This window comes from Spodoptera frugiperda, chromosome 4 (genome assembly GCF_023101765.2).
Source record: "Spodoptera frugiperda isolate SF20-4 chromosome 4, AGI-APGP_CSIRO_Sfru_2.0, whole genome shotgun sequence".
Lineage (NCBI taxonomy): Eukaryota > Metazoa > Arthropoda > Insecta > Lepidoptera > Noctuidae > Spodoptera > Spodoptera frugiperda.
Genome location: NC_064215.1, coordinates 11967691 through 11984413, shown reverse-complemented (window position 1 = coordinate 11984413; position 16723 = coordinate 11967691). Strand labels below are relative to the sequence as shown.

Here is a 16723-nt window from a genome sequence, read left to right as displayed (position 1 = left end):
TTAGCGTAAATCTTTTGTGAAGGTTGGGTAATTGTGGAATGGCGGAATGGCGATGCAAACTAGGTGTATGACATTTTAAAGATAGTTTATTGAAGATGTTGAGGTGGCCTAAGCCATAAATATGGTTTATGATTAAAATGAAGTTTATATAAATAATGCCCGTGTCGTGTATTAAAAAAGATAATTTATGTAATAATGGAAAATTTGAAAATTGAATACCGCACTCGTACATACAATGTTTATGGTTCAGAATTGATTTGAATGATTTTGAAAATCTTTACAAATTCATAGCATTTCACAAAGCTGCATTGCAACGAGCGTGAAATCGCACGTAATAAATAGCTCGTTTTAGATAGCAGACGTTATGGCGCCCATAGAATTCATACTCGCCGTCGAGTGTTGAGGAAAGGTTCGAGTTGTATGCTCAATAGAAACAAAACAGTTATGTCGGCTACATGCCAGAGCTGACATGTGACAGGCTTCAGAGAAACGGAATTTGTACCGTGTCAAAGAAATCTTGTGAGAAAATTGAGCTCTTCAACGACCACAACATTTAGAGAAACGCCTTTTGATTGAAAGGTTACCTTCTTTCCAAAGACTTCGTTTTTCAACTTTATGTTTCCATTCATACATACGTAGAAACTTACTTTTCGTATTAACTCGTGAATTTCGACACGTAATTCAATTTTATATATTTTGTTAAATTTATTCTTCATTGTGCGTTTCCAATTTGTTTACTTTGTAGCGAACAACTTTCTTCAAATTCCGAAGAGAAATGTTTACGAGAGCATAATTACTTCATCTTGTCAGATTACAGTCTAGACTCGGCCGGTTACAGCACACGGAGAGCTCTCCACGTTATAATTTCACTAAATGTACATTTCCTCAATCTGTTTGCTCTAAGAGACCATCAAACATTAATTACCTTGAATTCATATTAGCCAATTATAAAGTTTCAGTTCGTGATATATCGAAACGAAAACAACAATTATAAGCCAGTAATTAATAACCATAAAAAATCGAGACCATCTTTCACCACTCCAATTCTCAAAACACTTTCGACAAATAGAAGGAATAGAAATAATGAGGCTGTCATCGATAACATTGACAAATTAAATATCAACATCTATTACAATCTTAATAATGCTGTTGTATCAAACAAAAATGAACTTTACAATGAAGATAATAGGAGTTTGGTGGTCGGTAAAGTTTAGTTGGTGGTACATATGAGGAGTGAAGATAGGTAATGTCAGAATTTTTGCCACAGTGTAATTAGAGAGAGCTCTGACGCAAGAGGTCATGCGAACGGAATGGTAGAAATCGTTATTTGGGACCGTCTCGTGGGCGCTGGTATAAAATGTAAGCAGGGGCGGAGGAATTTGAATGTTTAAAGGACAATTTTATTGATTTAGGGAAATTACATTTACCTCAGAATTTTGTTTGATTTCAAAAAAGAAGAGCTCATGAAAACGGAGTGGTGGAAATCGATATTTGGGACCGTCTCAGTTTTTATTTATCAAATAATGGAAACTAAACGTGTTTATATTTTTCAATATTACATAAGTAAATATGTAGACTCAGTCAATCATAAAATCGCTACAGCTTACCGCGCCGCTGTCCTCTCCAAACTTAAACCGCAAACCATAAAGTTTCGTTCACAGTTAATTAAAATTAATAATCGTTAACTGACCAGCGTATTGTAAATTAATGATTTATAAATTTCCACGGCAGGCTACTTGAGGGCGACTGCTGCTAATGATGTGAACTAAGGAACGACTCGTACTGGGCAACACTTGACTGTGTATGATATTCTTTTATTTTTCTAAGCTCCTGTGTCTATGGTAGTTGTGAAGGTATATTTTATGACAAAAATGGGTGACTTTAGGTTGAATACGGACAAGGCCCGTTGAAGGAGATATTTAGTAAATTTTTAGCCACTTGTGCTTGTGTGATACCACCTACATGTTTTCATATCAAAGTCTTTTGATATTATAAGTACCTATATGTGGAGCTATCAACTATGAAAGGTTTTCCTAACTTTTGAAAAGAGTTCTGAGTTTTAGCTTTAACAACTTTAAAACTAAATCTTCTTTTCAGAAAGATTAGGAAATCTCAAAAAAATCTTATAAGTAAAAATAGTAACCATACTATGGTATCATATAATAAATAAATCCCCTTCTACCATTACCATCTCCATCGCATGACAACGTTCCGTGTACGTTCAACCTACAGATAAAATAATTAATTTTAATTTGTGATGAGTGAAATTAATATTTTAATACAGTGGCGATCGGTACTTAGCGTTTAATAAGTTTATAATTTCTCAGTATTGTTTGTCAGGTACAGTTACAAGCTAAATTGATTTTTTTGTTCCATATGATAAGGTATTTTTTTAAATGATCTTTGGTTTATCATATAATAGTGTTAATATATCATAACAGTATTTAGGTAGTCGGTGTACAGTAATATGAATTTTGTGTCTTTTTGCTTAGAGTTAATTTGGTTCAATTGATGGATGATTTATATTCCATTTTTGATACACAAAAGTTTATAAAAAAATGAAATAATGTAATGACCAAACAATTTTTAATGGAGAAAGGAAAATAACATTCCCCATAACATTTAAGTTAGTTAACCACACTATAAAAGGCTGAACTAAACTAGGATTAAGGAGTATCTAAGTAAAGTATTAAAGAAAATTGATCGTGATCCGTTGACATTCCCTTGAAGGCGGCTAGAATCGACACAAATGCGAATATTGCAGATACATCACGAAATTCCAATAAAATATACCTTCCCGTACATAAACAAGGGCGCCAACTTCAGCCAATACGACAATCAATGCGACAGTGGATAGGGATGTACTTTAACTTGTATGAAAATGGTATTTCACTTTTTTTATTTTAACTGGTAAATAATTATTGTGTTTGTGACTTTGAAAGGGTTTTTTTTCTACATCATGGAAGTTAATGTAATACTGTTTATGGGTTTTTATTTTGTGAAGGGATAGGTGGTGGTATTTATCGAAAAAAGAAACTAGATTGCTGTCATTGAAAATTTTGGAAAGATCTGTGAATAGGATCTCTTGCAATCATCTTGAACCGATTAACGCACTTTTGACCAATGATCCAGACTTTTTTTGACATTGCTTAGATGAAAATATATATTTTTTGTTGTGATTTATTTAATTGAAAGTAATATGAAAAGAACACCCCTAGAGGACACCGAAAACGGCGCGCGATGTAACATCGGGGACGAGTGATTCCGAGCGCTCACGATTTTGCCCGAATGAAGTTGTACTATGTCTGTCTATCTGTTCGGTTGTGTGTCGCGGCTGCTAACGGTACGCGCGATTTATTGCCTATGTCCATACGTCGATATAAAGGGCCGTCGTTTTTTTCGAAAAATAATAGAATTGTCACATTTTTGGAATGAAATCTTCAAAGTACCGATGATCGGTTAGGCATTTGTTATCAGAGTCGCTTGCAAGACGTTCACGGTTAGCAGCTGCATTTAAAAAGATGGTGTGAACTAAGTGAACGTAGGCCTAAAGCTTATATGGCGATTAAGTAAGGTGAAGGTACCTTATAACTGTAAATTTTGGTACGGGCACAAATGTGATTGATCTGGCTAGGTGATAGGTATGAGTTTGCTCTTATACTAAGGGTACTGTAGATTTTACTCTTCCTGACGGAATAAAAGACTTCATGTTAGGCACTATTACCTTGATATAATATGATAATTGCTTACTACTTGAAGTAATTGAATTAAACCTAACATAACATTCATAACAAACAATATAGCCATTTCTGTTCTTTAAAACAACAACATAAATGCGCAATATCGTGATACAATTGTTACAATAATGTCACATAACTAGCCAGCAATTGCATAAAACTAAAAATAATGTAAAATTGCTGCAGCACTTCGTATGAAACGGAAAGTAAATCACACACGCGATGTGTAGTGTACCTACATCGGTACATGAGTACTGCGTGGTACTCTTTGTTGGTGCAAGGAGGTTGTATACTTGTGTCACGGTAGGGTTTGTCCGGAGACGAATCGGATAGAGAATCGTACCTAACTAGTTCTTGGGTAAATCATATAAAGGCTTGTGTACTGTCTTTGCTACTAAGAAGAGAGAGAGGTGAGAGAGAGAATGAAGTTTACTTCAACACACCTCTCACTGTATATTTGTTTTATGATTGAGTCTTTAAAGTATGTTTCCCAAAACTGTTTTAAGACAAAAAATGTTTTGCGGCCTAGAAATTGTAATAGCAAATTAAAAAGGTTTTAATATGATATATCCTAATGCCTATTTCATCACTAGAACAGTGAGTTAAACCATTGCAATAACATAGAATTAGTTTGATACAGCTTCCAGAAAAAGCCTGCAAGCATATTCTCCGTTTAACCTTCGCGTCTCCGGCGGCTAGTGAGCACGAACCTTAAGTTCCACGATTATGATGCTTGTATCCATTAGGTGGCATTACGGCCGCGTGGGAACTGGACTGTGCTGGTAAGGACACTACTGAATACCTAGGTTATAGTGTAAGATCTTAGCTTTGTGTTGAAGACAGGGTAAAATACATTTTTGGTCTCCCCTACTCTCGCTGCAGGTGCCTACAGATTTCGGAGTTGCGGACTACCTAGCGGTTACCGGGGCTCTGGCTCGAAAAGCAGGAGTAGGAACGGGGTGGTTAATCAGTAAGAGTCTGACACTCCCTCCCGCCTCGCCCAAGGCGGGAGAAATCATTGGATGATTTTCCCCCTCAAAAAAAGGTGCTTACAGATTTGCTGGTTGGTATCATTTTAAACTCCAATCTCCAACCCGCTTACCGAGTGTAGAGATTATAGTAAAGGAGCCCCATAATCTAGCAGTGGGCTCTCACTAGTCGTTGATGAGGAAAAAGATTTAGTATTTACTAATCTTGAGATAGCCTAATCTTAATAATCTTTAATTCTATACAAGTTAGATTAGATTTCAGTCGTAAAATGAGAGTTTTATGAAAATCGTTAAGTTTTGATTAGAATTCAATTTGAAATTTTGTAAGATTTGTAGGAATAAGCCGCTCATGTAATACAATGTAAAATAATTGCGAATGATTACAAGTTAGTTTGTATTATACAGTAGAGGTTTAATATTCATAGTTGTTTCACCTTTTAGGTTAGATTGGTTTCTATTTTCCAATTAAATAACAGAAATGGATCAAGGACGATTATTTTAAACGTTTGTCAAATCTCGTTCAATAAACAATTACGTTGTAACTATTGCTATAACTAATTCCAATCAGTTGATTAGTGAGTTACGCGGTCTGATAACCAACACTTTTTAATTACTCCACCAGATTTGTAGGTTTTAAGTGACTTGTTACAAAATTACAAAACGAGCAATAGCTTAACTAACTCTTTCTAGTCCTAATTATGTTCTTTGTTACACAAAAAATAAACGATATTGTCAATTACTCCTATAAAAATAAAAGTCAACATAATTATTTTATTTATTTAAATTGTCGGCTGACTTCACTAAATGTTCTCTCAACTCCTTTTTAAGTATTAACATAAAAACCTATAGTATTCACCGCGTAAGGTAATTGCGATCCTATAATTTGGATCCTAGGGTACATTTTTCTTAGTGACCATTTTCAGATCAAACGTTTGACCGATGAGGGGTAAAAAGAGTTATTTTTTTTAAAACACTACTATAGTTTAATTAATGCCCCTTATATGAGCAAAGCGGTTTACTTGAATGAAAGCAGATCAAGTAATTATACCGTTTTTTTGTGACAAACGGCGTCGCTTAGTGACGGAATGAGTGACTCAACAAGTACCGCCAGTTGTTCACTCCATCCTTATACCTATAAAGGGGCTAGGCAGAATTAAAGGTGCCGGGGAACAAAAACATTTATTTTTACAATTATGTCGCAAAAGAAGCTATGGTTTGATTGATGGGTTAGCGTTGTTATTAAAATTTAATGACCTGTATAGGACAAAAGGTGGATGCTCATTTAAACGTTGACACTTCTAAGTGAGATAATGAAATTGTTACTAAGGCAAATGTCACCTAAAGATCTTTTTTGCTCACTTGAAGTGTAGTTTTATAATTAGCTGTTCTTTTCGAATAAACATTAGTTAACTATTTACTAAGGTTCTACTTTAATATAATTCAACAAAAGTCACAAAAATATGAATCAGCAACATTGTACGCTCTCCCTTAACAGTAGGTAATACGTTTTTAAATGCTCAACAATTTTGTAACCAACGGCCAACGGTTGCGACAACCACGCGACTCCTGACAACCAATGGTTGTTGAGAAACCGATAATTCGACACCTGAGCAATTAGGAATTGAAAAGATACTTAATCGTTAGCCCGCGACGTTTTGTAATATTTACTTAAATGTACTTTTGAACTGATTTTCGAGGTTTAAATTGACTTTGATTGATGATTTCTATGTCAGTTTGGAATTAAGTCGTTTGTAGAGAGAGGCCACTAGTTTTTGCAAAATAGTGGCTACGCATTAGGCTTAGGTACTTGTTATTTATTGGAAAGTTGTTTATTATTTATTACTATTAAGACATTTCAACAGAATTAACATCAACATTTATAAAAATAACTTATTGTATTGAAAAGTAAAGCTTACTTCTATTTCGGTACTTTAATATTATTAGAATTAATGACAATTTGAGTATTATTTTTAAGATAGAAAATATCTCTAAGTTTCAGTTGCTTCATACACTAATATAATATGTTAAGTAGAGAAACTTATAAATCATATGCAAAGTTTGGCTACAGAGATAATAGGTCGATTTGTAATAATTATCTTGCATAAAATTATCGATGGTAACCGCCGAGCATTGTGGATTGTCGGCACGCAACGAGCAACCGACGGCATACGATATGGTTAGCAACCTACTTGGGTGTGGTAGTGTTCACCGTTTTAATTTATGATTAATTATATAACTTAGTGAGGCTGACTCTCCAAGATTTATAAATGTTTTATTCTAAACGACTGAAATTATATTTAAAATAAATTATAATTATCAAGACGGATCTCATTAAAATCGTTTGAGATATCATATTATAAGTAACTTAAATATATTTTACATCTGCTTTATCTATTATTATACAGATAATAGAATTTGATTTGAAGTTATATATAGTATAAAATAAATAAATCAAAGGTGAGTACCTCCATATTGAGAGAGGTCCTCGCCCAGCACTGCGATTGGCTGATGACGACGTTGATGAGTTACATAGAAATAAAAATAATTTATAATTAAAATTATGTTAACGACTAAAGCTATATTTACGTGAAATAAGTGTTCTGTGAATACAAGCTTGAGCGTGATTTTATATCTCGTTTTCGTGATACTACTGTGTTGGTTATGTGATTTGTTTTTCAATTTGAGGCATTGTTATAATTTGTCTACGACGTATTAATTCAAATCGTATTACCTAAGTTACGGCTGCATATAAAGAAAAAAAAATAATCTATCTTTTACGTAGTTACGTCAAAGTGAAATGAAAATACAGTTCCAATGACTTAATAAAAATGCGCACCAAAATCATGTCAGTCTGTCATGACTCAAGTCCTTACGTCCGCACATACAATACATACATACATATATGATTTAATCAAATAATAACCAATGACCCAATTAAATAAAACGTTAAATCGATTCAACACACAGAGGACTCAAACAATTGTCATTGTCCATTGTACATAAGCCATTACGTGTCCTACGATAGAGCTTATGTTCTTATACCACACCGTGGGACCATTTCCCACGGAGACCGCATTGTCTCTCATTACTTGTTATTTTTTTAATAACACTTTATTATAAGCATAATGGTCAATTGTTCAATAGAATTTTTCGATTTTTGAACGAGGTCACTATGATAGATCGCTGAGTTTAAGCTGGTACATACAACGTACGTATGTTTCCTTCAATTTTCACATGATTGTTTGATGGCTGAATCAATCGGTTGGTTTATTTGATTGATTGGTAATTGATAGGGTTTTTTATATGTGTGAATCTGGGAATGTGATGGATGTGGTATTGATGTATGAGGTGTGTGTGTGTGACAGCCGCTGTAATTGGCTTGTTGATTGCGTCTTTACAAAATGTCTTGCTAATGATGACGCTAAGTACTTCTAAGTGATTGGAAACTAGCATCTTATATTGATCCGATTATATGGTACAGGTATTTCTAATGGAACATGACATTCTCATATTTTTGTGCTGAAACTTCTAATACTTAATACAGCAATTAACTGACTGTTTAAAAGTCACCTGTCAATATAAATTAATGTGCACTTTATTTTATAAATAGTTAAATTTAAAATTCAAACTTATATGACTTCATGTGTAGATTATAACCACTATAGTGCAGTGCAAGCGCTATTTGTTAGTTTATTGTTGGCGTTCCTTTATTTGTATGATATTTGTTTTAATATTTATTCAAGATTATTAATTAAAGTGATAAAATTAGTTGATGATTAGGAATACAAAATCAATAATTAATTAGTGCTCATTAATTTATATCGAATCAGGTGTAAAGTCATTTGATAATTTAAATTTGAATTCACTAATGAGTTAGAGTTCGAGCGTGGCTTCACAGTTCAGAGGCCAGTATTTGACCATAAAACCTTAACCACAGAGCCTTACTAATTTCAGGTCGCCCACAGGAAACCAGTTAGGTTTAACTAGGAGCAATTCTCAAATAATATTCGTTAACAACCACTGTAATTTGAAGTTCAGTTAAAATAGTGCTAATTTCAGTTCTGAGTTCAACAGTAGCACGGTTGTGTAAGGAAAGGTTAAAGTCATAATTGAAGTTTCCTGAGTTTTAGTTCGCGGTGTTCAGTGTTTGTGAATGGGTTACAGGATATTGTTTAATAGTGGGTAATGAAAATGGACTGTTACTTAATAGTATCAGGTTATTATTGTAATAATTGGTTTTATGTCTCCTTCTCTCCATACTAGGAGTTTTCTTAGTGTGGTGTGGTGTCGAAGGTGCATTTCCAAATCCATAACTACAATTTTCCCGTGCGGGAATCGAACCCGTGTCAGAACAATTGCGCTAATTGTGCGGTCTAGTAGGTATTGTTTCTCAGTACAAAATGTATTTACTCAGACGTTTAGTATAATATAAGTTACCATTTAAATTTTGTAAATCAAGTGACAGTTAAATATTTGTAGTGCTTATAACTGTTGAAAGGAAGACCTAGGTAATATATTATACATAATGAAAAATGTGTTTCATGTAACATATAAATATATTTTCTAAACATAATGATGCATAATGCTCTATATAAAGAATTAAATTAATTTATATACATAAATAAAAATTACAGTTAAACTATCTAGTAAATCTAATGGACATGGCATTCTCATAATTTATATTCGCAGATATTATTACACATATGGTCTATATTTAACATAACATATAATATATTTTTGTATAGCTGTTATTTTTTTAATATCAAATTAATGTAGTACAAGAAATAGGTGTTGCTGCGGATGATATGTGACTCCAGTGTCATCGGTCACAGACGGAGCCTCAATGTGAAGCCTTTATCTAGCCTAGATCTAACTGTTTATTGAAGTTAATATAATATAGTATATAGAGTGTGTTTGTAATTATATTGATGTTATTTCCAGTTATATGTCTCACTTTTCATTATAGTTTTTTTTGGTATGGATAAGTTAGATTAGGAAAACTAAATATTTTATCGTTGTTTTTAATCTAAATAACAAGCGTTCTGTATTATTTTTGGATAGCAAATCAAAGTTGTATAGATATGGAAACTGATTCATTTAATATCTATGTATACTATGTTTCATGCGCATTGTAAAATATATTCGGTGATAGTAAAATTTTATTGCGATATAATGAAAAACCACGATAAGTTTTTGCAAGATTGTACTGTCATAGTCCACCGACGCGCGTCGGACTGAATTTTCCGCTGAATTGAGTCACCAACACCCGACATAACAAAACCACTACAGTTTCAGTTTCAAACACAGGCATTATTGACAAAATTAATTATCAGCGCCCACGCATCAAACGTCTAGTCTAGATCTATTTTCCTTATCTATTATAGAGCCTTGATTGAAGATAATTGTAATACTAGACACGACGTATTTATCGCCACTTAGGATTATTAACTCCAATCTAACAAACTTAAATTAACAGAAAAAGGGAAAATACAGATTTTCGATTTTCAGTACAAAAGACATAAACGCTCGGAATGTTGTCACTATTATTATCAACTGTCATTATTTATTTTATAATCGTTCAATAATAATTAAAATAACGATGTCAGTTTCACACTTAATTTTATAATGGATTATTAGAAAAAGAGGATTTATTGAAATTATGGCATTTGAGTGAGAATTCGTTGTATCTGCATTTTTGCATGTTTAATATAAGCCGGATTAGCAAGTATTTTATATCATAAAATAGATTAAAAGGTGATAAATAGGTAGAGTTATTAAAAATGGAACATTTTATGTGATAAGCTAATTCGGCAATACATTATCTTAAGCGCCGTTATTACTTTTGAGCCCTACGGCGGTCATAATTATTTTATTAATTGGGTTTAATTAATTAATTGGCTTGCATTTAATAATTGATATCAATAGTAAATTACGGAAGGTTCCTATACCGATTTCATACGTTTTTTTATGGTTTGTCACATAATCACGTGCAAAATATTTCCTAAATTCCACACATCTGTTAAAATCGCTCTGTAATATACGAAAATGGGCTTTTTGTATTTACTTGCTATATTTATTTATCGTTTTATAGTTTAAGTGATGTTCTAGATTTCTATCATACACGCTAAATGGTGTTTTATATTTTTAAAGCCTTGGAATATTTATCTTAAAATATGGATCTTTGAAATTAAAAGTAAAGAACAGATCTGGATGATTTAAAGGTGGGATATAGTCTCGAATAACATATGTAGTATTATTTATATGAGTAAAACCGTTAGCAGAAGCTAGTTATTTTATTATATTATGTGCAGTTTAATTATTTTTGTCATGAAGTCAAAGCAGATAGGGAACACACTTTAGTGTAAGCTCGTTGATGTCTTTTGTAGGGAGCTTTCCCGAACTACGGCTACGGCAAATAAACTGCGCACGCATCCTTACTAGAAATTGATTAAAGTTTATAGTTATAATTTATTTATTTTGCAATTATATTAGTGGGGGTTTAACTATATATTTCCATTGTTGTATTATTTAATTTTTCATTTAGTACATAAATGAAAATTCGTCGAGAATGAATTTTATTATATTAATTTAGACAGCAAACATTTATTTAGCCTATTTGATCTAACGCTTTAATATATAAAACAAACACAGCTTACCTTAATATCTTTGGTGTGTGCACAATATCAGGAGACGGCAGTCTTCCGAATAATCCCACTGTCACTTCACAATCAAATAATTTGCTCCCAATTTTTTAAGTCAATAAAAATTTCACTAAAGCGACCCGCATACGTGGTACTTCAATTACGGATACTATCGATTTCAAATGTCACAGTCCAGTCACTTTCGATGAAAACAAACAAACGAAATGTCGCCGCGTCCAATTTACATGTGACGTATAACTGAAAACGCAAACTGAAACCGCGACGCTGCAACTACCGCACTGCTTCGCTTACTGTCTCTGCTACTGACACATCATTACAACAGTTTCTATACAACAGTCTTTGACAAATGTTGCTCTAAAAATATTTTCCGAGCGGAACACTGGCATCTTCTATTGACGGGATTGAAATCGCGCGGCCGATTTCATTTTCGAAATTGAAAAATTTTCGAACACGGGTGGCGTGTGGCTGGAGCGGCGCGCGCGCACGAATGCTCACGGAGGTGGACTCAGAGCTTCGAACGCTGTGGGGGCGTGGCTAACTTCTAACGCAACATCTATCTCTCGTGCTGTCCTTGTCTGGCGTATCGCGTCGGGGATGGTTGCGTCTCTTTCTCTATTACCGGTGCGTTACCGGTCCATAGGTACGGTTTGGTGGGATCGCGTGAACTTTGCCACTGCGCCTGCGCCCGAGCCTCGTACTGCGATTAATAAAACGATACGCGACGTTATAGATCGCGGTGCGATAATCGTAACTCCACAGTTTAATGCGTCGCGTCGCCTTTTAAATACAACATATGCGTTTTTGTTTTTAATGCGAGTCTGTAATTATTTAATGTCCTGCGATCAGCGCGGCCATTGACAACCATTCTACTTACGAACCTTACCTATTTCATATTTTTGTAATAAAATTAAATATACCTTGATCTTGTATATAACTTTATCAAAGTTATACTTTACTTAATTCAATGTATTTTATCGATCGTCTATATTATGTTGTATTTTATTTTATTAAGTTCAATTACTGTAAAGTTTAGTACCAATCTGTCACACTGTATTACAGTTTCTAGTTTATTGGTAGAGCATTATTGACAACAGTTTTAAAGTTATACAGAACATTTCTCCACACAAAGTGTTTCAAAGATAAAGAAAGGACCTTAAAAAATGAACTAAAAATCTAAACAAAGTGACTTACTTAACATCCTACCGTAATAAAACTTTCTTTTAACAATAATAAACCGTTAAAATGTAATTACTGCGAAACTTTTTTAAAGTAACAAATGTTAGCATTTTTGTGTTTAACGAAAAAAGTTGACAAAAAATTATCTTCGTTTAGTTACTCGTACTCACGGTTTTGTTTGCCGACGCGATCATTGAAATATTCACTTAGATATACATATAAAGTGTTAGGAAATTGATGTATATATTTTTTATATATTAACTTAAAGTCAGATAAGTTTTACATAGTCATCATCTTGACTGTCCCTAACTTATATTTATAAATTAGTTTTTCTCCCTAAAATGAATTTTTAGTTTGTTATCTCTTTACACTCATCACTATCAAACGATATTCGTGAAATTCTAATTACATATGTACATATATCATAGTAGTACGCTGAGAAGTTCATACTTCTACGTCCGTACGTAGGCCACCTTTCATTGCGGGTTTACCGGGGCTCCGGCTCGAAAAGCAGTAGTAGGAACAGGGTGGTTTTTAGTCAGTAAGAGCCTGACACTCTCTCTCGTCTCACTGTAGGTATGTATGTCATTGTATGATGAGTGGGGTGATAAGCCAACGGATGATTTTACCCCTTTAAAAAAATGCCACTTTTTACGAAAAAATCATGTGTTGTTAGTTGGTGTAGGTATATTCTTTTTTAATTGAGTTGGAGTGGTAACGTCATTCAGTTATTGACTAACAAATAATTACTAGTTCACTAGTATTTGTTTAGTTAATATTGATAATTAATTAGTAATAATTATTAATGACGGTGTAGTTTAGTTTAGAGACGGACAAGTAATATTTATTATCATTAAAGTTAAAAATCAATATTTTTTGTTAAATATTTTGATTCTTATTATAGCGAAGTAAAAATAAATAATATGATATCATAGTGAAGATATTATCGAATTTTATATTTTTCCTTATAATACACAGTTGTGCTGATAAATTAATCACATGGTGAAATAATTAATCACTAATGCAATTAATATTAGATATTAAAATAATGAGCTTATAAAATGTCAACTTTAATTTGCGTCAGCGCATGAAGTAAACTGTTCTTAGATACTTTGATATTAGTGATGCATGGCAGCTAAAGTACTTGTGTATGTGTGTGTTTGTGTCTATTGAATGTTTTTATAAGTGACTTAGACATTTTTTTCATATCTGCGAATATACTCTTTGAAAATACATCGTTTTTTAGACAATTTTATTTTAAGTGTAATAATTTTTTTGGGTTAATACTTCATTTGTGATTTAGAATTATACATTAGGACTGATTACAAAGATCATGAAAGAACAGAGTTATTATTACATTAAAAAAACATATTAATATATTGCTCAAAAGACATTTTATATATTGCTAAAAACCTGAAAATTAAGACAGGAGAACGGTATCTACCTAAAAGGTAATTAAATAAAAAAGTTTTGTATTACGCAACAGTCGGTACAGTTAACGAAATTGCAACTAATAAAAATGTTACCCAATGTTTGCAAAAACACAAACAAGATGATCCATTTCGAAAATTGCAACCCTAACATTTCTAACGGTGTACAATAAAAAAGTTTATTTAAAAAATTAAAAAGAACACCGACAAACGATTCGCAGAAAAGAAATTTTGCACAAATGTGTAACAATGGGAGAGTTTTATAATAATTGTTTTATTACTTTGTTTTAAAAACGGACAGTTAGTTAACAAACGGTGAAGGTTTTTTTATGGCCAAGGGTAGTCCGGTGTTCGGTATTGGGCGGCCCGTTATACCGGACCTGTGACGTCAGAATGTTTTTCTTATTTTTTTTGAGAAACGGGTTGGAGGCTGGAAGTAGCGTGGCGTTTCCGATTTCAATGCTTTTTTTACTTATTAGACAATAGTATTGGTTTCGATTGATTGTTTTTGAAATGTTATTTATGTTATGTTATTTGTTTAGCTTAGGTTCTTTTAGATTGTGTTCATTATCAATGACTTGAACATCTAAATTCAGACCAACAGTTGCATTTTACCCCTATAGTAAAGACATACTAAAGATTAATTTATTAGACTATTAGATACCGCAGTAGTCGCTGTATTATTTTTTTGTGACTGGCAAACGAGCAAACCAATCACCTGGTAGTAAGCAATCGCCGCCGCTCATGGATACTCGAAACATCAGAGGAGTTACAAATGTGTTGCCGGTCTTTTGGGGTTACGGATTTGGGGATTGAGGAGATAAGAGAGCACAACGCAAGCGTTGTTTCGCGTCCGTTTTCTGTGAGGCCGTGGTATCATCCGGGTCCAGCCGGCCTATTTGTGCCGAAGCATGACTCTCTCACACTTAACATTGATCAAGTAATATTGTAAAGCCTTCAAAGATTCTAAAAATAATACCTAACCACAAATGGCAATGGAGCCTATCATAAGCATAGCATAAAGCCTTATAATCGAGTATTAAAATAATGAATGCGTAGTATCGACATGTATTGACATATTTCGTGTTGTTTCCTAGAGTGTTCATGTATAATGTATGGTGTGCTGCCGGTCGGGCGGGTCGCCAATACGAGGGCCACTCACATCCGTGAACTATACTCATGTAGAGGGATACTGATGCAGTATTGTTCACACTTTATTGTTGCTTTTTACTGTAATACTTAGTTCTTACTATGCTAGTATTTTATTGAATATCGAGTATTTAATAGCTCTCTCTCACTTCTGTCCCAAAATCGAAGCAAGATAGAAATGCTAGATTTTTGACTGAAATATTAACATAGTGTGAACTGGGCATTAGTAGCATGTAGCATTTTTATCACCACTTATGTTGAGTTCCATGTAATGTGAGCTTATTACCATATATAAGTAATAATTTAATAACTCTTCTTATTATTTGCCGAAAATGTCCCAATTTTTGTTATTACTTGCCGAAAATGTCCCAACGATCCTTAATATAGATAATAGGTAATATCGTACCACTTCTACTTTAACATGTGGTACCAGATTAAAACATACATCACAAAATAACAAAATCCCTTATCTAACTCAATTCCCTAAATACACTTACATTTTGAACTAAAAAAAGAAAAACAACCTCAAGATAGTCCAGTTTCAATGTTGACCCATAACAGTAACTCATGCAGCCTAAACTAAATCCTTACAAGACATTTTTTTAATAAATCTATTGGGAATATAAATCTTACGGTCGAGATTAGATCTTTATACATCTCAATTTTAGTAGAAATTTATTGGTGTCGGTGTACATTGTATATTTATTGTGGCGGTGTACCTAATATGTCGGTAGAGGAGATAATGTCTCTATAGGTATTTTGTAACGGTATACATTTTTTGTACTTTATCTTTTGATGGTTAAGTGGAAGATTTTTTGAGAAAATTTGGGTTCTTACTGTGTGTTATTAATTCATACATACATACATAACCTCACGCCTGTCTCCCATGGGGATAAGCAGAGATTATGGAACGCCAATTGCTACGAATCGTACATACCTCTTTCGCTTCATTCATAGTCATCAGCAGTCATTATTAATTCATTGTTTTGTTAAAAATAATATATGTTATTCAATTATATATTTAGCACTTAGTATAAGATAAGTATTCAAAGGCATTAATGAGGAGAAACTACAAATGTCATTGATAATAGTACGTACGCAAAATATGTAGATTATCGCAAAATTAAATTTAATTCCACTTAATTCTGAGATTATTGTCAACGAATATCTATTATTAAATGATGTTCCAACGATATACGCTTATTAACGCCGTCATAATATTATATTAATCCAAACTAGAGTGCATTTAGTGGCAATAAAATCACAATGGTAGTCTAAACAGTCATTTGAGATAGGACTAAGTAGCCACAAATTATAATATTCGACATTTTGTCACACAATTCACGGAATAAATTGACAAATTATTTAGAAAAGATGTATCTTTTATGCAAAATTATTGATGTCTTATAGCAGATTAGGTGTTCGTAATCTAGTTTCTAGTTTCAATATCACGACATTTAGATAAATGTATTGAATATTAATAAATAAATTAGTGACGCGGAGCAAAGGTTGTTGTCCCACAAATATTAAATTATGGATGTTCTAAAGATAAGGAATAAGGATCTAAGAATAGAAAATCA

The 16723-nt window shown here is 33.0% G+C and overlaps 1 protein-coding gene across 3 annotated transcripts in view; it reads right to left on the bottom strand.

Moving 5' to 3' along the window:
- Positions 1-11897, bottom strand: part of LOC118272685 (knirps-related protein) — a 64228-nt gene extending 52331 nt beyond the window's left edge. For 2 of the 3 annotated variants that reach the window (XM_035589319.2, XM_035589320.2), the window contains exons 1-2: positions 11383-11897; positions 7192-7231 (exon numbers count right to left, since the gene is read on the bottom strand). In XM_035589319.2, the coding sequence (XP_035445212.1) occupies positions 7192-7197 (6 nt within the window). In that variant the 5' untranslated portion in view covers positions 7198-7231; positions 11383-11897. The remainder of the gene's footprint in view (positions 1-7191; positions 7232-11382) is intronic. The other variant, XM_035589321.2, reaches the window with a different exon arrangement.
- Positions 11898-16723: the final 4826 nt, after the last annotated feature.